Source organism: Rutilus rutilus (genome assembly GCF_951802725.1).
Source record: "Rutilus rutilus genome assembly, chromosome: 8".
Taxonomy (NCBI): Eukaryota; Metazoa; Chordata; class Actinopteri; order Cypriniformes; family Leuciscidae; genus Rutilus; species Rutilus rutilus.
In genome coordinates, this window is record NC_140222.1 from 1,038,580 (window position 1) to 1,055,143 (window position 16,564).

General features: G+C 44.3%; 1 protein-coding gene across 1 annotated transcript; it reads left to right on the forward strand.

The window, feature by feature from the left end:
- The first annotated feature begins 1,657 nt into the window (after positions 1–1,657).
- Positions 1,658–16,564, forward strand: prkar2ab (protein kinase, cAMP-dependent, regulatory, type II, alpha, B). Its single transcript, XM_084417163.1, has 10 exons — positions 1,658–2,213; positions 2,885–2,920; positions 3,289–3,428; positions 3,565–3,671; positions 5,767–5,920; positions 6,481–6,582; positions 6,660–6,734; positions 6,970–7,035; positions 7,106–7,244; positions 15,919–16,564. The coding sequence occupies exons 1-10, from the start codon at positions 1,742–1,744 to the stop codon at positions 16,041–16,043; spliced, it is 1,416 nt and encodes a 471-aa protein (XP_084273289.1). The 5' UTR covers positions 1,658–1,741; the 3' UTR covers positions 16,044–16,564.

The window sequence follows — 16,564 nt, forward strand, 5'->3', positions numbered from 1 at the left end:
TATGATGCTGTATTGATTTGTGTTTCCCGCCTCTGTCCTCATGTTATCTTGCCTCTAAATCTACAGTATTTTATATCAGAATTTCAACTTTGTCATAATTTCAACACTTTATGCCATAATTACGACTTTAATTTAATAAACCGCATTTATATCAGAATTTCAATCTCATAAATTGACTTTTACACTGCAAAATCCTCAGAGTTAAATGAACTCTCCTCAGAGTACAGAGTGTTAAAGTGATAACACGTAAACCACAAACAAAGATGATCAGGTGATAATAGTTTTGATAAAGTAGAATAAATCACTTATCTTATCCCTGACCAAATGTCTGTCATCTGACGCCTTGGTTCAAATGTCACATCACTAGTTGTCATGTCTAAAGATTGCTTTCCCATAATGTATTTTAAAATTCAAAAATGGGAACATTCTGAATGTCTGATCTGTTGCAAGAAAGTATTGTTGGTGAATATAGTCTATTAATAACAAATAACCACATTTGGTCAGGGATAAGATAAGTGATTTATTCTACTTTATCAAAACTATTATCACCTGATCATCTTTGTTTGTGGTTTACTTTGCAACAAATGATGTGTTTTGGTGTTACTGTTACAAAGGAAACTAAAGGAACTTCCCAACTAAAGGAAACACCGATCACCATAATGGTGACAAACAGTGTCAATAAAACATCAATATCTAATCCTCTGTTAATTCTCAATATTGGTATTGGTGGTACTGGTATTGATGTTTGTGGAGTTGTTTAATCCTCCTCTGCTGAGATCGAGAGATTTCGTATATTATTTTTATTGAGGTTTTCAAACAGCAAAAACAAAAAATAACAGACAAAAAGACCCTTCATAAAACAGAAATCTGTGCAATGTGTAAAATGAAACAAAAGTACTACAGAAAAGGAAGACGTACACAAAGCCAACCTCTGTTACAAAGTGTAATCACAATAATTACAGAAAGTGATTATTACAGATCAGGAAAACATAAATAAATAATTAGTCCTTCTGGTTTGACAAAAAAGTAAAAACTGGTTCCCACATCTTATCGAATTTTGCAGGGTTCCCGGAGATGGAGTATCTAATTCTTTCAAGATGTAACGTAGAAGTGAGTCCAGTTAGCCAGTCAGAAAAGAGGGGTCTAGTATTTTTCTTCCACAAAAGCAAGATAAGATCGAGAGATTTAATTTCTTCTTTTATCTTCAGTTGATTTCGTCTAAGACTGGCTGAAGTCAGTTATAGTTCGTGTTTCTCTTTTCTTCAGTGATTCTGCTTGTTAACAGCAGGTGTTCATCACTAATGCTCAATAATCACTTAATTATCTCATTAACTTTAACTCTGATTCAGAGTTACTTTAACACTCTGTAGAGTATGTTCTCTGAAGAGAGTTCATTTAATTTCACTGGATTTTGCTGTGTACAGTGTAATTTGAGGGAAGGGATGTTTGTTTCTGGGCAGATTTAACATGATCTTTTGAGATGAATATGCTGATTAAAATGGGAAAGCATAAAACACGAGGATGGCCGTAAATGGCCGACCAGCAGTCGTGATATTTTTTGAGGACAGTCAATATTTCCGCTGCAATGGCCAGTGTCGATCCGTCAGGAGTCGATGGTTCTGTCCTCAGGGAAGATCCCAGTGAAACCAGTTTAGACGAGCTCCTGTGATGCAGAGACAGCAGGAGTTGTGCTGTGGATCAGGGTTAGATGTGTGTGATTATTGACCGCTGAGGCGTCAGGATGAGCGTGAGGATGAGTGTGGAAGTTCCCGCGGGATTGACGGATCTCCTGAAGGGATACACCCTGGAGGTTCTGAAGCAGAGGCCCGTGGACCTGCTGGAGTTCGCGGTTCAGCACTTCACCAGCCTGAGGGAGCGCAGGAGCTTTACGATCAGGAGCAGATCCCCGGTGACCCGCGGAGTGGCCTTCGACCAGGACTCTGCTCCCACCGACGAGGAGGAGGAGGAACACGAACACGGAGAAGTAAAGGAGGAGGAGGAACACAGAGAAGTAAAGGAGGAGGAAGAAGAGGAGGAACACGGAGAAGTAAAGGAGGAGGAACACGGAGAAGTAAAGGAGGAGGAGGAAGAGGAGGAACACAGAGAAGTAAAGGAGGAGGAGGAAGAAGAGGAAGAGGAGGAACACAGAGAAGAGAAGGAGGAGGAAGAAGAGGAAGAGGAAGATGACTTTCCAGATGATTTCACTTTCAAAGGTGGGACTTAGACAGTTCATAACTTTATATCAATTCAATTCGAAATTGCTTTATTGGCACGACTGTAAATAATACATATTTTAGCTTGGAATACATAGAATAATAATTAAAAAACAAACAAACATCCAAATAATAAAAGAACATTTTATAACATAACTTAAATTAAACAATGTAACAAATAAGAAAATGTGTGTACATTTCATGCCACTATCTGTCCATAAACTATTTGAAACTTCCAGACTTTTGTCAAGCGTAATCAAAGGTTGTTTACATACTCATTTACTTCTCATATTGTTGGTTGTGCCTGTCAGCTCTCAGCTGATGAAATATGATCAGATGCGTCAGAGACTCCAACATGTTAAACTCCATCTGTAGATGATGGGCACAGTCAAGGTTTTTCATTTGCTCCTGTTTTCTTTTTCAATGATTGTATGAGACAGTGACCCATATTTCTCTCTCTCTCTCTCTCTCTCTCTCTCTCTCTCTCTCTCTCTCTCTCTATTCAATTTTCATATTTTTTCTGTCTGTCTTTCTGTCTGTTTTGTCTTTCTATCTATCTATCTATCTATCTATCTATCTATCTATCTATCTATCTATCTATCTATCTATCTATCTATCTATCTATCTATCTATCTATCTATCTATCTCTCTGTCTATCTATCTCTCTATAGCTCCTCTTCCTAGTAAATGCAACAGACGAGTATCAGGTAAAGTGTTTCTCCGTGTGTCTCATTATTTTTTAGTACCATTGAGATATTATTATAGTATTTTTTTTTTTTCATTTTGAATGTGTTTAATTTTATACTTTTTGATCCAATTTTAATTGTAGTCATTTTTTGCAATTAGTATTTTCTAAATGTCTCTAAAGTTTGTATGAATGTTTTATTAGTTTTAGTTATTCTAGTACTTCAAGGTAAACAAACTGAAAATGAGAAAGGTTGCCTTGCCAACTAGCTGAAATAAAATAAGTTAAGCTTTTTATATTTAGTTTTATTTCAGTGAATGTGTGTTTTAATGAAGCCCTGTCGTGTCTTGAGCTGTTAGTCGTGTGTGAGACACTGATTGTGTTCCTCAGTATGTGCGGAGGCTTATAACCCTGATGAAGACGAAGACGAGGCCGGCGAGGCGAAGGTGATTCACTTTAAAACAGAGGCTCAGCGTCAGCGTCTACAGGAGGCCTGCAGGGACATACTACTGTTCAAAACACTGGAGCAGGTGAATATCAGCCTTCACACACTGCACACGCGGGACACCAGCGCATGTGTAACGCCTGTCTGTCTGTCTCTCTGTCTGTCTGTCTGTCTGTCTGTCTCTCTGTCTGTCTGTCTGTCTGTCTGTCTGTCTGTCTCAGGATCAGTTCGCTGAGGTGTTAGACAGCATGTTTGAGGTGCTGGTCAAACCACACGACAGCATCATTAACCAGGGGGACGATGGCGATAACTTCTACGTCATCGAGAGGTGAGACGATCCTCTGCTGTCTCTCTGACACCCGTCTGTCTCTCTGACACCTGACACGCATCTGTCTCTCTGACACCTGTCTGTCTCTCTGACACCCGTCTGTCTCTCTGACACCTGACACGCATCTGTCTCTCTGACACCTGTCTGTCTCTCTGACACCCGTCTGTCTCTCTGACACCTGACACCCGTCTGTCTCTCTGACACCTGACACGCATCTGTCTCTCTGCCACCTGTCTGTCTCTCTGACACCCGTCTGTCTCTCTGACACCCATCTGTCTCTCTGACACCTGACACGCATCTGTCTCTCTGACACCTGTCTGTCTCTCTGCCACCCGTCTGTCTCTCTGACACCTGTCTGTCTGTCTGACACCGATCTGTCTCTCTGACACCCGTCTGTCTCTCTGACACCTGTCTGTCTCTCTGACACCTGACACCCGTCTGTCTCTCTGCCACCCATCTGTCTCTCTGCCACCTGACACGCATCTGTCTCTCTGACACCTGTCTGTCTCTCTGACACCCGTCTGTCTCTCTGACACCCGTCTGTCTCTCTGACACCCGTCTGTCTCTCTGACACCTGTCTGTCTCTCTGACATCTGCCACCCATCTGTCTCTCTGCCACCTGACACGCATCTGTCTCTCTGACACCTGACACCCGTCTGTCTCTCTGCCACCTGACACGCATCTGTCTCTCTGACACCTGTCTGTCTCTCTGACACCCGTCTGTCTCTCTGACACCTGTCTGTCTCTCTGACACCCGTCTGTCTCTGACACCTGTCTGTCTCTCTGACACCGATCTGTCTCTCTGACACCCGTCTGTCTCTCTGACACCTGTCTGTCTCTCTATCACCTGACACCCGTCTGTCTCTCTGCCACCTGACACGCATCTGTCTCTCTGACACCTGACACCCGTCTGTCTCTCTGCCACCCATCTGTCTCTCTGCCACCTGACACGCATCTGTCTCTCTGACACCTGACACCCGTCTGTCTCTCTGCCACCCATCTGTCTCTCTGCCACCTGACACGCATCTGTCTCTCTGACACCTGTCTGTCTCTCTGACACCCGTCTGTCTCTCTGACACCTGTCTGTCTCTCTGACACCCGTCTGTCTCTGACACCTGTCTGTCTCTCTGACACCAATCTGTCTCTCTGACACCCGTCTCTCTCTGACACCTGTCTGTCTCTCTATCACCTGACACCCGTCTGTCTCTCTGCCACCCATCTATCTCTCTGACACCTGTCTGTCTCTCTGACACCGATCTGTCTCTCTGACACCCGTCTGTCTCTCTGACACCGATCTCTCTGACACCTGTCTGTCTCTCTGACACCTGACACCGATCTGTCTCTCTGACACCCGTCTGTCTCTCTGACACCTGTCTGTCTCTCTGACACCCGTCTGTCTCTCTGCCACCCATCTGTCTCTCTGCCATCTGACACGCATCTGTCTCTCTGACACCCGTCTGTCTCTCTGACACCCGTCTGTCTCTCGGACACCTGTCTGTCTCTCTGACACCCGTCTGTCTCTCGGACACCCGTCTGTCTCTCGGACACCTGTCTGTCTCTCTGACACCTGACACCCGTCTGTCTCTCTGACACCCATCTGTCTCTCTGACACCCGTCTGTTTCTCTGCCACCCGTCTGTCTCTCTGACACCTGTCTGTCTCTCTGCCACCTGACACCCGTCTGTCTCTCTGACACCTGTCTGTCTCTCTGCCACCTGACACCCATCTGTCTCTCTGACACCCATCTGTCTCTCTGACACCCGTCTGTTTCTCTGCCACCCGTCTGTCTCTCTGACACCTGTCTGTCTCTCTGCCACCTGACACCCGTCTGTCTCTCTGACACCTGTCTGTCTCTCTGCCACCTGACACCCATCTGTCTCTCTGACACCCGTCTGTCTCTCTGACACCTGTCTGTCTCTCTGCCACCCGCCTGTCTCTCTGCCACCCGTCTGTCTCTCTGACACCCGTCTGTCTCTGTGACATCCGTCTGTCTCTCTGACACCTGTCTGTCTCTCTGCCACCCGCCTGTCTCTCTGACACCCGCCTGTCTCTCTGACACCTGTCTGTCTCTGTGACACCTGTCTGTCTCTCTGCAGGGGTGTGTTTGATATTCTGATCCAGAAGGACGGCTCCAGCTGCTGTGTGGGTCGCTATGATAATAAAGGCAGCTTCGGTGAACTCGCCCTCATGTACAACACGCCGCGGGCCGCCACCATCAGGGCCGCTCAGGAGGGGGCGCTGTGGGCCCTGGTGAGGTCACTTCCTGCTCTGCAGCTTCAGCTTCCTGTGTTTCGCTCTTCGCACATTTCTTGATGAATGAGTCCTAGGGGCCCTATTTTAACGATCTAAGTGCATAGTCTAAAGTGCACGGTGCAGGTGTCCAAATCCACTTTTGCTAGTTTAACGACGGGACAAATGGTCGGTGCTCCCGGCGCATGGTCTAAAAGGGTTGTCCCTATTTTCTTAATGAGTAATGGGTGTGTTTTGTCTCTATTCTCTTAATGAGTAATGGGTGTGTTTTGGGCGTAACGTGCAATAAACCAACCAGAGTCTCATCTCTTTGTCTAAATATAAAAAGCCCTTTAAAAGCCACTCGCGCCATGGCGGATTCACTATTTACATTGAGGAATTTGGCATTTCACAAATAGGAGCCAAAAAAACTGCTATTTAAACAACGTGGCGGAGGACATGAAAAATGAAAACTGCGTCGGGCTGAAACTACTATCCCACTACTAGCATTTCCCTAATGCTTCACTGCGTATTGATGAATGAGTCCTAGTGATTGTGAAACACTGATTCTGTGCCGTCAGGACAGAGCCACGTTCCACAGACTCATCGTGAGGAATAATGCCAAGAAGAGGAAGATGTACGAGCACTTCATCGAGAGCGTGCCTCTGCTCAAGTCACTGCAGGTGCGTCGAGTCGAGACCTTCACTGCGCTTGTGCCGTTCGCTTCATGACCCTTTCTCTCTCTCTCTCTCTCTCTCAGGTCTCCGAGCGCATGAAGATCGTCGACGTCCTGGGGATGAAGAGCTTCAGAGATGGAGAGCTGATCATACGGCAGGTGGATTACCTTTGATTCTCTACCAGATTAACTTTTATTCTTGATTTTTCTACCAGATTACCTTTAATTCTCTACAAATTACCTTTGGTTCTCTCAAAAATTACCTTTGATTTTCTCACAAATTATCTTTGAATCTGCACCAAATTACCTTTGATTCTCTCACAAATTATCTTTGATTCTCTCGCAAATTAGTGTGTTCTGTGGTTAAATAATAAGGTGTTCTGTGGTTCCTCAGGGAGATTCGGCCGACTGCTTCTACATCGTGGAGTCTGGAGAAGTCAGGATCATGATCAGGAGCAGAGTAAGACCCTCACACACACGGACACATTGTCCTCGGCCCGACTCGCGCTCACACACTTCTGTGTTCGTAGACTGGTGCAGGTCAGAGGTCAGGCCAGGAGCTGGAGGTGGCGCGCTGCACGCGGGGACAGTACTTCGGCGAGCTGGCGCTGGTCACCAATAAACCGCGAGCGGCGTCGGTGTACGCGGCAGGAGAGACCCGGTGTTTAGGTGAGAACACCAGACGCTCTTCAGCTCTTCAACCGCTCGTTTTCATAGACTGGGGTTGGGGTTTGACACGCTTTGAAGGTCTGATGTCCTCGACACACATACAGTCTGATTTATTCAGAATAATGAGGTATATTAAATAGGGGTGTAACGATTCCCTCATATCACGATACTGAACTCACGATATGATATTATTGCAATACTCTGAGACATATGATAAAAGGTTAACAAAACATTTACTGTTGATTAAAATGCTTCATGATTCTGAAGCTGAAAATACAGAATTATTTTAGATTAATATGTTTGCAATCTGTCACAGACTAGATTTAAAATAATGAAGGCCACTTTACTGGTAACATCAGACACTTGGCATTATCTGGACCCACAAATATTCCCCATTGCATTAGAGTACATTATATTCAACATTATATAGGCTAAAGTAGTTTAATTTAGTACTGACACTAAAAACTTTCCACGATACATATTGTTTCATTTTTGTATTGCGATATATTGTGACACGATATATTGTTACACCCCTGATATTAATGCATGCAAACATAAATACTGAAGACATACTTGATGAACCAAACGTGTCTAGTGTTCAGTATCAGCTGAAGTTCACACTGAAACATCATCAGATTGCACCAGTGAAATCTGCTCTTTGTGTTTTATATAATCATATTAATAGCTGATTTTGACCGAAACAATGTTTATAAACTAATTATGATTTATATTTTCGATAAACGATACCAACAGTTAGTTCTTCACTCGAGAGCTAAGGATCGTTTCGCTCCCCGTTCGTGAGTCAAATTTATATTATGGGTACACAGTTCAGTACCCATAATCCCTTGCACTTGAACAATTTAATATTGTGTTCTTTATGAGCACATGATAATATAGCATTAATAGATGTCGTGGATGTGTTTAAAGTTTCTGATATTCTATAATGTTATGTCTGACATCAGGGTTTCTCTTGGGTAAGTTTCTGCAGCTCTTTTAAGACTAACATTGATCATTATATAATCAGTCATACTCTTATGTGAGTAATCCACATATAATCCAATATTTTTTTTGAATTCATTATTATTTTGCGGACACCACTTAGACAGCCAGCCATTGAGTGAGGACAGTCTACTGAGTATCTCATCTCTCCTGCGACCAGAGCAAATTACAGTGCCTGGCATCGTCCTTTTGTCTTTACCCACATCATCAATTGGACTAATATTTATTGACCTTCTTGCAAGTTTTTCCCCTGAATTAATAAAAACACTATTAAAAGTAGTAGCAATGACATAATCATCTTCAATTTGCTTTCCCTGAACTTTAAACTTAAGATCTCCTATCAAATTTGGTTCCTTCCGTAAAAGAGTATTTACGTTTTTCCAAATTAGCTTGCTATTGCGTTTTTGCCTCGTTCATTAGCTGGAGATAATAACTGGATCTGGCTCCTCTCCGCTCTCAAATAACTTTACTTCACAGACCTTTACAACAGAGCCAAGAGTCTCTTCCAGACTTAATAGCTTTTCCCTAATGCTGAATCCCTATTCTTCATCCGCTTTCATAAATTCTCACTGAACCACGGTAAATTATTTTTATGCAAATTTTTTCTGAACTCTACCAGTAATTCTATTAAAACATTTATTACAACCATAATCTATATCCTTAGAAGATAATATATCGTTCCACTTTAAATCAGCTATTTCCTCATCAAAGGCTACTAACTTTCCTTTAGGTATGCAATGAAAAACATTGGTAGAAGTTACTATATTATTTTTAAATCTGTTTTTCGTTAATTTCCATGCAACGTTCAGCGATACAAAGGAAGTTCAGTTGTTCAGTAGTCAATAACCATCAGAAAACTCAAACACTTTTTATGTTTCCAACTCAACATTTCATTTGTGTCAGTTTCACACCAGATTAAAAAGCGTCTGTTGGCTGAATATCTTGATTTACATGTTAATTCGTTTAAAGAAACAATGTTCTAGTTTGTTTAGATGTAAAAATAGTTAACTATTTTAGTATCCTGTTGCTTCTGTTGTCACTTTTACAGTAGTTTTGTTTGTTTTTAGTTGATTGCTGTTGTTTTCTATTCTGCATGTTAAAGTTTGATCTCATCGATGTCCTTCTAAACCAGATTAACCATCATAACAGGATAACATGCCTCGTTATTATCTGTCTCAGTTAGAAGTTTTTTAGTTTTTAGTTTGTTCACTCAAGTTAAATCAACCTTTCTACAGTAATACAGTAAACTTACAATGAACAATACATTTATTTTTTGTTAATGTTAGTTAATACAAATGTTCATGTTCACACCGCATTAGTTAACAGATACAACTTTTGATTTTAATAATGTATTAGTAAATGTTGAAATTGACTAAGAGTAATAAATGCGGTAGAAGTATTGTTTATTGTAAGTTCATGTTAACTAATGAAACCTTATAGTAAAGTGTTGCCATGAAATGAGTTTGTTCAACCCTGAGAAGTTCAATAAACAGAAACAAAATAAAGAAACCAGCATTTTTCCAAGTTCAAGCAGATTCATGAACCGGTTTCAGTCCGGATACAACCCTGGCTTCATATTTATAGTTAAATATAATGAAAGCATTTAAGACGAATCATGCTGATGTGACGTCAAACAAACCAACATTATAAAACAAAATACCATCCTCATAATGCCAATATGACCAAACACTTCCTGAAATTATTCATGTGCAAGGGATTATGGGTATTTCCTCAAATGGACCAATGAAATGGTATGAAGTTCAGCTGATCTTCTGTTACAAAATACATCAACAAATAAAGTCAATATAGGAATTACATAAACATATTACTTCAATATTTATATTTCATTTGAACATAATGAAACACATATACATATGTAGATGATATTAAATATGAGCATTTTACTCAGTTTATGATCAAACAGCTCCACAAACATCTCATTAGTGCGAGTTCTTACTATTTTACATTTTAAGTTGCTCATACTAAATATCTTAAATATTTCAGTCGTTCACAGTGAACATCGTCAGCTTCAGTCGTTCACAGTGAACATCGTCAGCTTCAGTCGTTCACAGTGAGCATCGTCAGCTTCAGTCGTTCACAGTGAGCATCGTCAGCTACAGTCGTTCAGTCAGCTATCGTCAGCTTCAGTCGTTCACAGTGAACATCGTCAGCTTCAGTCGTTCACAGTGAACATCGTCAGCTTCAGTCGTTCAGTGAGCATCGTCAGCTATCGTCAGCTTCAGTCGTTCACAGTGAACATCGTCAGCTTCAGTCGTTCACAGTGAACATCGTCAGCTTCAGTCGTTCACAGCGAACATCGTCAGCTTCAGTCGTTCACAGCGAACATCGTCAGCTTCAGTCGTTCACAGTGAGCATCGTCAGCTTCAGTCGTTCAGTGAGCATCGTCAGCTATCGTCAGCTTCAGTCGTTCACAGTGAACATCGTCAGCTTCAGTCGTTCACAGTGAACATCGTCAGCTTCAGTCGTTCACAGTGAACATCGTCAGCTTCAGTCGTTCACAGTGAGCATCGTCAGCTACAGTCGTTCAGTCAGCTATCGTCAGCTTCAGTCGTTCACAGTGAACATCGTCAGCTTCAGTCGTTCACAGTGAACATCGTCAGCTTCAGTCGTTCAGTGAGCATCGTCAGCTATCGTCAGCTTCAGTCGTTCACAGTGAACATCGTCAGCTTCAGTCGTTCACAGTGAACATCGTCAGCTTCAGTCGTTCAGTGAACATCGTCAGCTTCAGTCGTTCACAGCGAACATCGTCAGCTTCAGTCGTTCACAGTGAACATCGTCAGCTTCAGTCGTTCACAGCGAACATCGTCAGCTTCAGTCGTTCACAGTGAACATCGTCAGCTTCAGTCGTTCACAGTGAGCATCGTCAGCTTCAGTCGTTCAGTGAGCATCGTCAGCTTCAGTCGTTCAGTGAACATCGTCAGCTTCAGTCGTTCACAGTGAGCATCGTCAGCTTCAGTCGTTCAGTGAACATCGTCAGCTTCAGTCGTTCACAGCGAACATCGTCAGCTTCAGTCGTTCACAGTGAACATCGTCAGCTTCAGTCGTTCACAGCGAACATCGTCAGCTTCAGTCGTTCACAGTGAACATCGTCAGCTTCAGTCGTTCACAGTGAGCATCGTCAGCTTCAGTCGTTCAGTGAGCATCGTCAGCTATCGTCAGCTTCAGTCGTTCAGTGAACATCGTCAGCTTCAGTCGTTCACAGTGAGCATCGTCAGCTTCAGTCGTTCAGTGAACATCGTCAGCTTCAGTCGTTCACAGCGAACATCGTCAGCTTCAGTCGTTCACAGTGAACATCGTCAGCTTCAGTCGTTCACAGCGAACATCGTCAGCTTCAGTCGTTCACAGTGAACATCGTCAGCTTCAGTCGTTCACAGTGAGCATCGTCAGCTTCAGTCGTTCAGTGAGCATCGTCAGCTATCGTCAGCTTCAGTCGTTCAGTGAACATCGTCAGCTTCAGTCGTTCACAGTGAGCATCGTCAGCTTCAGTCGTTCACAGTGAACATCGTCAGCTTCAGTCGTTCACAGTGAGCATCGTCAGCTACAGTCGTTCAGTGAGCATCGTCAGCTATCGTCAGCTTCAGTCGTTCACAGTGAGCATCGTCAGCTTCAGTCGTTCAGTGAGCATCGTCAGCTATCGTCAGCTTCAGTCGTTCACAGTGAGCATCGTCAGCTTCAGTCGTTCAGTGAGCATCGTCAGCTATCGTCAGCTTCAGTCGTTCACAGTGAGCATCGTCAGCTACAGTCGTTCAGTGAGCATCGTCAGCTATCGTCAGCTTCAGTCGTTCACAGTGAGCATCGTCAGCTTCAGTCGTTCAGTGAGCATCGTCAGCTATCGTCAGCTTCAGTCGTTCAGTGAGCATCGTCAGCTATCGTCAGCTTCAGTCGTTCAGTGAGCATCGTCAGCTATCGTCAGCTTCAGTCGTTCACAGTGAACATCGTCAGCTTCAGTCGTTCACAGTGAACATCGTCAGCTTCAGTCGTTCACAGTGAACATCGTCAGCTTCAGTCGTTCAGTGAGCATCGTCAGCTTCAGTCGTTCACAGTGAACATCGTCAGCTTCAGTCGTTCACAGTGAACATCGTCAGCTTCAGTCGTTCACAGTGAACGTCGTTCACAGTGAACATCGTCAGCTACAGTCGTTCACAGTGAACATCGTCAGCTTCAGTCGTTCACAGTGAACATCGTCAGCTTCAGTCGTTCACAGTGAACATCGTCAGCTTCAGTCGTTCACAGTGAGCATCGTCAGCTTCAGTCGTTCAGTGAACATCGTCAGCTTCAGTCGTTCACAGTGAACATCGTCAGCTTCAGTCGTTCACAGTGAACATCGTCAGCTTCAGTCGTTCACAGTGAGCATCGTTCACAGTGAACATCGTCAGCTACAGTCGTTCACAGTGAACATCGTCAGCTTCAGTCGGTCACAGTGAACATCGTCAGCTTCAGTCGTTCACAGTGAACATCGTCAGCTTCAGTCGTTCACAGTGAGCATCGTCAGCTTCAGTCGTTCACAGTGAACATCGTCAGCTTCAGTCGTTCACAGTGAACATCGTCAGCTTCAGTCGTTCACAGTGAGCATCGTCAGCTACAGTCGTTCACAGTGAACATCGTCAGCTTCAGTCGTTCACAGTGAACATCGTCAGCTACAGTCGTTCACAGTGAACATCGTCAGCTTCAGTCGTTCACAGTGAACATCGTCAGCTTCAGTCGTTCACAGTGAACATCGTCAGCTTCAGTCGTTCACAGTGAACATCGTCAGCTTCAGTCGTTCACAGTGAACATCGTCAGCTTCAGTCGTTCAGTGAGCATTGTCAGCTATCGTCAGCTTCAGTCGTTCACAGTGAACATCGTCAGCTACAGTCGTTCACAGTGAACATCGTCAGCTACAGTCGTTCACAGTGAGCATCGTCAGCTACAGTCGTTCACAGTGAGCATCGTCAGCTACAGTCGTTCACAGTGAGCATCGTCAGCTACAGTCGTTCACAGTGAGCATCGTCAGCTACAGTCGTTCACAGTGAGCATCGTCAGCTACAGTCGTTCACAGTGAGCATCGTCAGCTACAGTCGTTCACAGTGAGCATCGTCAGCTACAGTCGTTCACAGTGAACATCGTCAGCTACAGTCGTTCACAGTGAGCATCGTCAGCTACAGTCGTTCACAGTGAGCATCGTCAGCTACAGTCGTTCACAGTGAACATCGTCAGCTTCAGTCGTTCACAGTGAACATCGTCAGCTTCAGTCGTTCACAGTGAACATCGTCAGCTTCAGTCGTTCACAGTGAACATCGTCAGCTTCAGTCGTTCACAGTGAACATCGTCAGCTTCAGTCGTTCACAGTGAACATCGTCAGCTTCAGCCGTTCACAGTGAACATCGTCAGCTACAGTCGTTCACAGTGAACATCGTCAGCTTCAGTCGTTCACAGTGAACATCGTCAGCTACAGTCGTTCACAGTGAACATCGTCAGCTACAGTCGTTCACAGTGAACATCGTCAGCTTCAGTCGTTCACAGGGAACATCGTCATCTTCAGTCGTTCACAGCGAACATCGTCAGCTTCAGTCGTTCACAGCGAACATCGTCAGCTTCAGTCGTTCACAGCGAACATCGTCAGCTTCAGTCGTTCACAGCGAACATCGTCAGCTTCAGTCGTTCACAGCGAACATCGTCAGCTTCAGTCGTTCACAGGGAACATCGTCAGCTTCAGTCGTTCACAGGGAACATCGTCAGCTTCAGTCGTTCACAGTGAACATCGTCAGCTTCAGTCGTTCAGTGAACATCGTCAGCTTCAGTCGTTCACAGGGAACATCGTCAGCTTCAGTCGTTCACAGTGAACATCGTCAGCTTCAGTCGTTCACAGGGAACATCGTCAGCTTCAGTCGTTCACAGTGAACATCGTCAGCTTCAGCCGTTCACAGTGAACATCGTCAGCTTCAGCCGTTCAGCTTCAGTCGTTCACAGTGAACATCGTCAGCTACAGTCGTTCAGTGAACATCGTCAGCTTCAGTCGTTCACAGGGAACATCGTCAGCTTCAGTCGTTCACAGTGAACATCGTCAGCTTCAGTCGTTCACAGTGAACATCGTCAGCTACAGTCGTTCACAGTGAACATCGTCAGCTTCAGTCGTTCACAGTGAACATCGTCAGCTACAGTCGTTCACAGTGAACATCGTCAGCTTCAGTCGTTCACAGTGAACATCGTCAGCTTCAGTCGTTCAGTGAACATCGTCAGCTTCAGTCGTTCACAGTGAACATCGTCAGCTTCAGTCGTTCACAGTGAACATCGTCAGCTTCAGCCGTTCAGCTTCAGTCGTTCACAGGGAACATCGTCAGCTTCAGTCGTTCACAGTGAACATCGTCAGCTTCAGTCGTTCACAGTGAACATCGTCAGCTACAGTCGTTCACAGTGAACATCGTCAGCTTCAGTCGTTCACAGTGAACATCGTCAGCTTCAGTCGTTCAGTGAACATCGTCAGCTTCAGTCGTTCACAGTGAACATCGTCAGCTTCAGTCGTTCACAGTGAACATCGTCAGCTTCAGCCGTTCACAGTGAACATCGTCAGCTTCAGCCGTTCACAGTGAACATCGTCAGCTTCAGCCGTTCACAGTGAACATCGTCAGCTTCAGTCGTTCACAGTGAACATCGTCAGCTTCAGTCGTTCACAGTGAACATCGTCAGCTTCAGTCGTTCAGTGAACATCGTCAGCTTCAGTCGTTCACAGTGAACATCGTCAGCTACAGTCGTTCACAGTGAACATCGTCAGCTTCAGTCGTTCACAGTGAACATCGTCAGCTTCAGTCGTTCACAGTGAACATCGTCAGCTTCAGTCGTTCACAGTGAACATCGTCAGCTTCAGTCGTTCACAGTGAACATCGTCAGCTTCAGTCGTTCACAGTGAACATCGTCAGCTTCAGTCGTTCACAGTGAACATCGTCAGCTTCAGTCGTTCACAGTGAACATCGTCAGCTTCAGTCGTTCACAGTGAACATCGTCAGCTTCAGTCGTTCACAGTGAACATCGTCAGCTTCAGTCGTTCACAGTGAACATCGTCAGCTTCAGTCGTTCACAGTGAACATCGTCAGCTTCAGTCGTTCAGTGAACATCGTCAGCTTCAGTCGTTCACAGTGAACATCGTCAGCTACAGTCGTTCACAGTGAACATCGTCAGCTTCAGTCGTTCACAGTGAACATCGTCAGCTTCAGTCGTTCACAGTGAACATCGTCAGCTTCAGTCGTTCACAGTGAACATCGTCAGCTTCAGTCGTTCACAGTGAACATCGTCAGCTTCAGTCGTTCAGTGAACATCGTCAGCTTCAGCCGTTCACAGTGAACATCGTCAGCTTCAGTCGTTCACAGTGAACATCGTCAGCTTCAGTCGTTCACAGTGAACATCGTCAGCTACAGTCGTTCACAGTGAACATCGTCAGCTTCAGTCGTTCACAGTGAACATCGTCAGCTACAGTCGTTCACAGTGAACATCGTCAGCTACAGTCGTTCACAGTGAGTTTGTGCTGAAAACAGTGGAAACCAGTTTATTTTTCTGACTCCATTGATGTTTATTTGTTCTTTAAGCACAAACTCACTCAGCTTCTGTGTCAAACACTCTTAAATCAAAACACATTTACTGGAGATATTAAGCTGAGTGTGTGTGTGTGTGTGTGTGTCAGTGATCGACGTGCAGGCGTTCGAGCGTTTGCTGGGCTCCTGTAAGCAGATCCTGAAGAGGAACATCTGGCAGTACGAGCAGCAGCTGGTGGCCGTCTTCGGGTCCAGTGTCCACATCAAACACTGAACACGCACTCATTACCACACAAAACACACTGAACATTACCACAGAAAACACACACACTCCAACACTGAACACACACTCAACATTACCACAGAAAACACATGTGCAGGTGTGTACCCTTAGAGAAGAGAACTATTCAGTGAGATGCAGGAGGGAATTGTTTCATCAGATCTGAAACTCGTTCTGAATGATATAAATGTAGGGTCACATGACTTGGAAAAGTTGCTTTTCTAAGTGTTTTACATCGAGTCTCCAGGTTTCTTTTTTTGTGCCTCCTTTGTGTCTGATGCTTGTTATACAGTATTTGAAAAAAAGCAAAAGAAAATTGAACAAAAAAAACAAAAATATTGCAGAGTTAAAGCGCTGTCAAAAACATTTCACATCTGAACTCTTCAATCCTGCCTTTCATTTCTTCAGACATGATTTCCTGTAGTAAACACATCCTGATATATCTGCTAAAAACACCACTTTAATCTTATGTCTGTTTTATTTGCCATTTCTCTGATGAATAAACGCTGAGTGAC

What these genes read in the sequence shown, in the direction of transcription:
- prkar2ab (XM_084417163.1), top strand. Translation starts at nt 1,742, where the DNA reads ATGAGCGTGAGGATGAGTGTGGAAGTTCCCGCGGGATTGACGGATCTC. An exon ending in TGTTCAAAACACTGGAGCAG is followed by an intron (nt 3,429 to 3,564) that starts GTGAATATCAGC and finishes TGTCTGTCTCAG; the next exon opens with GATCAGTTCGCTGAGGTGTT. An exon ending in AGGAGAGACCCGGTGTTTAG is followed by an intron (nt 7,245 to 15,918) that starts GTGAGAACACCA and finishes TGTGTGTGTCAG; the next exon opens with TGATCGACGTGCAGGCGTTC.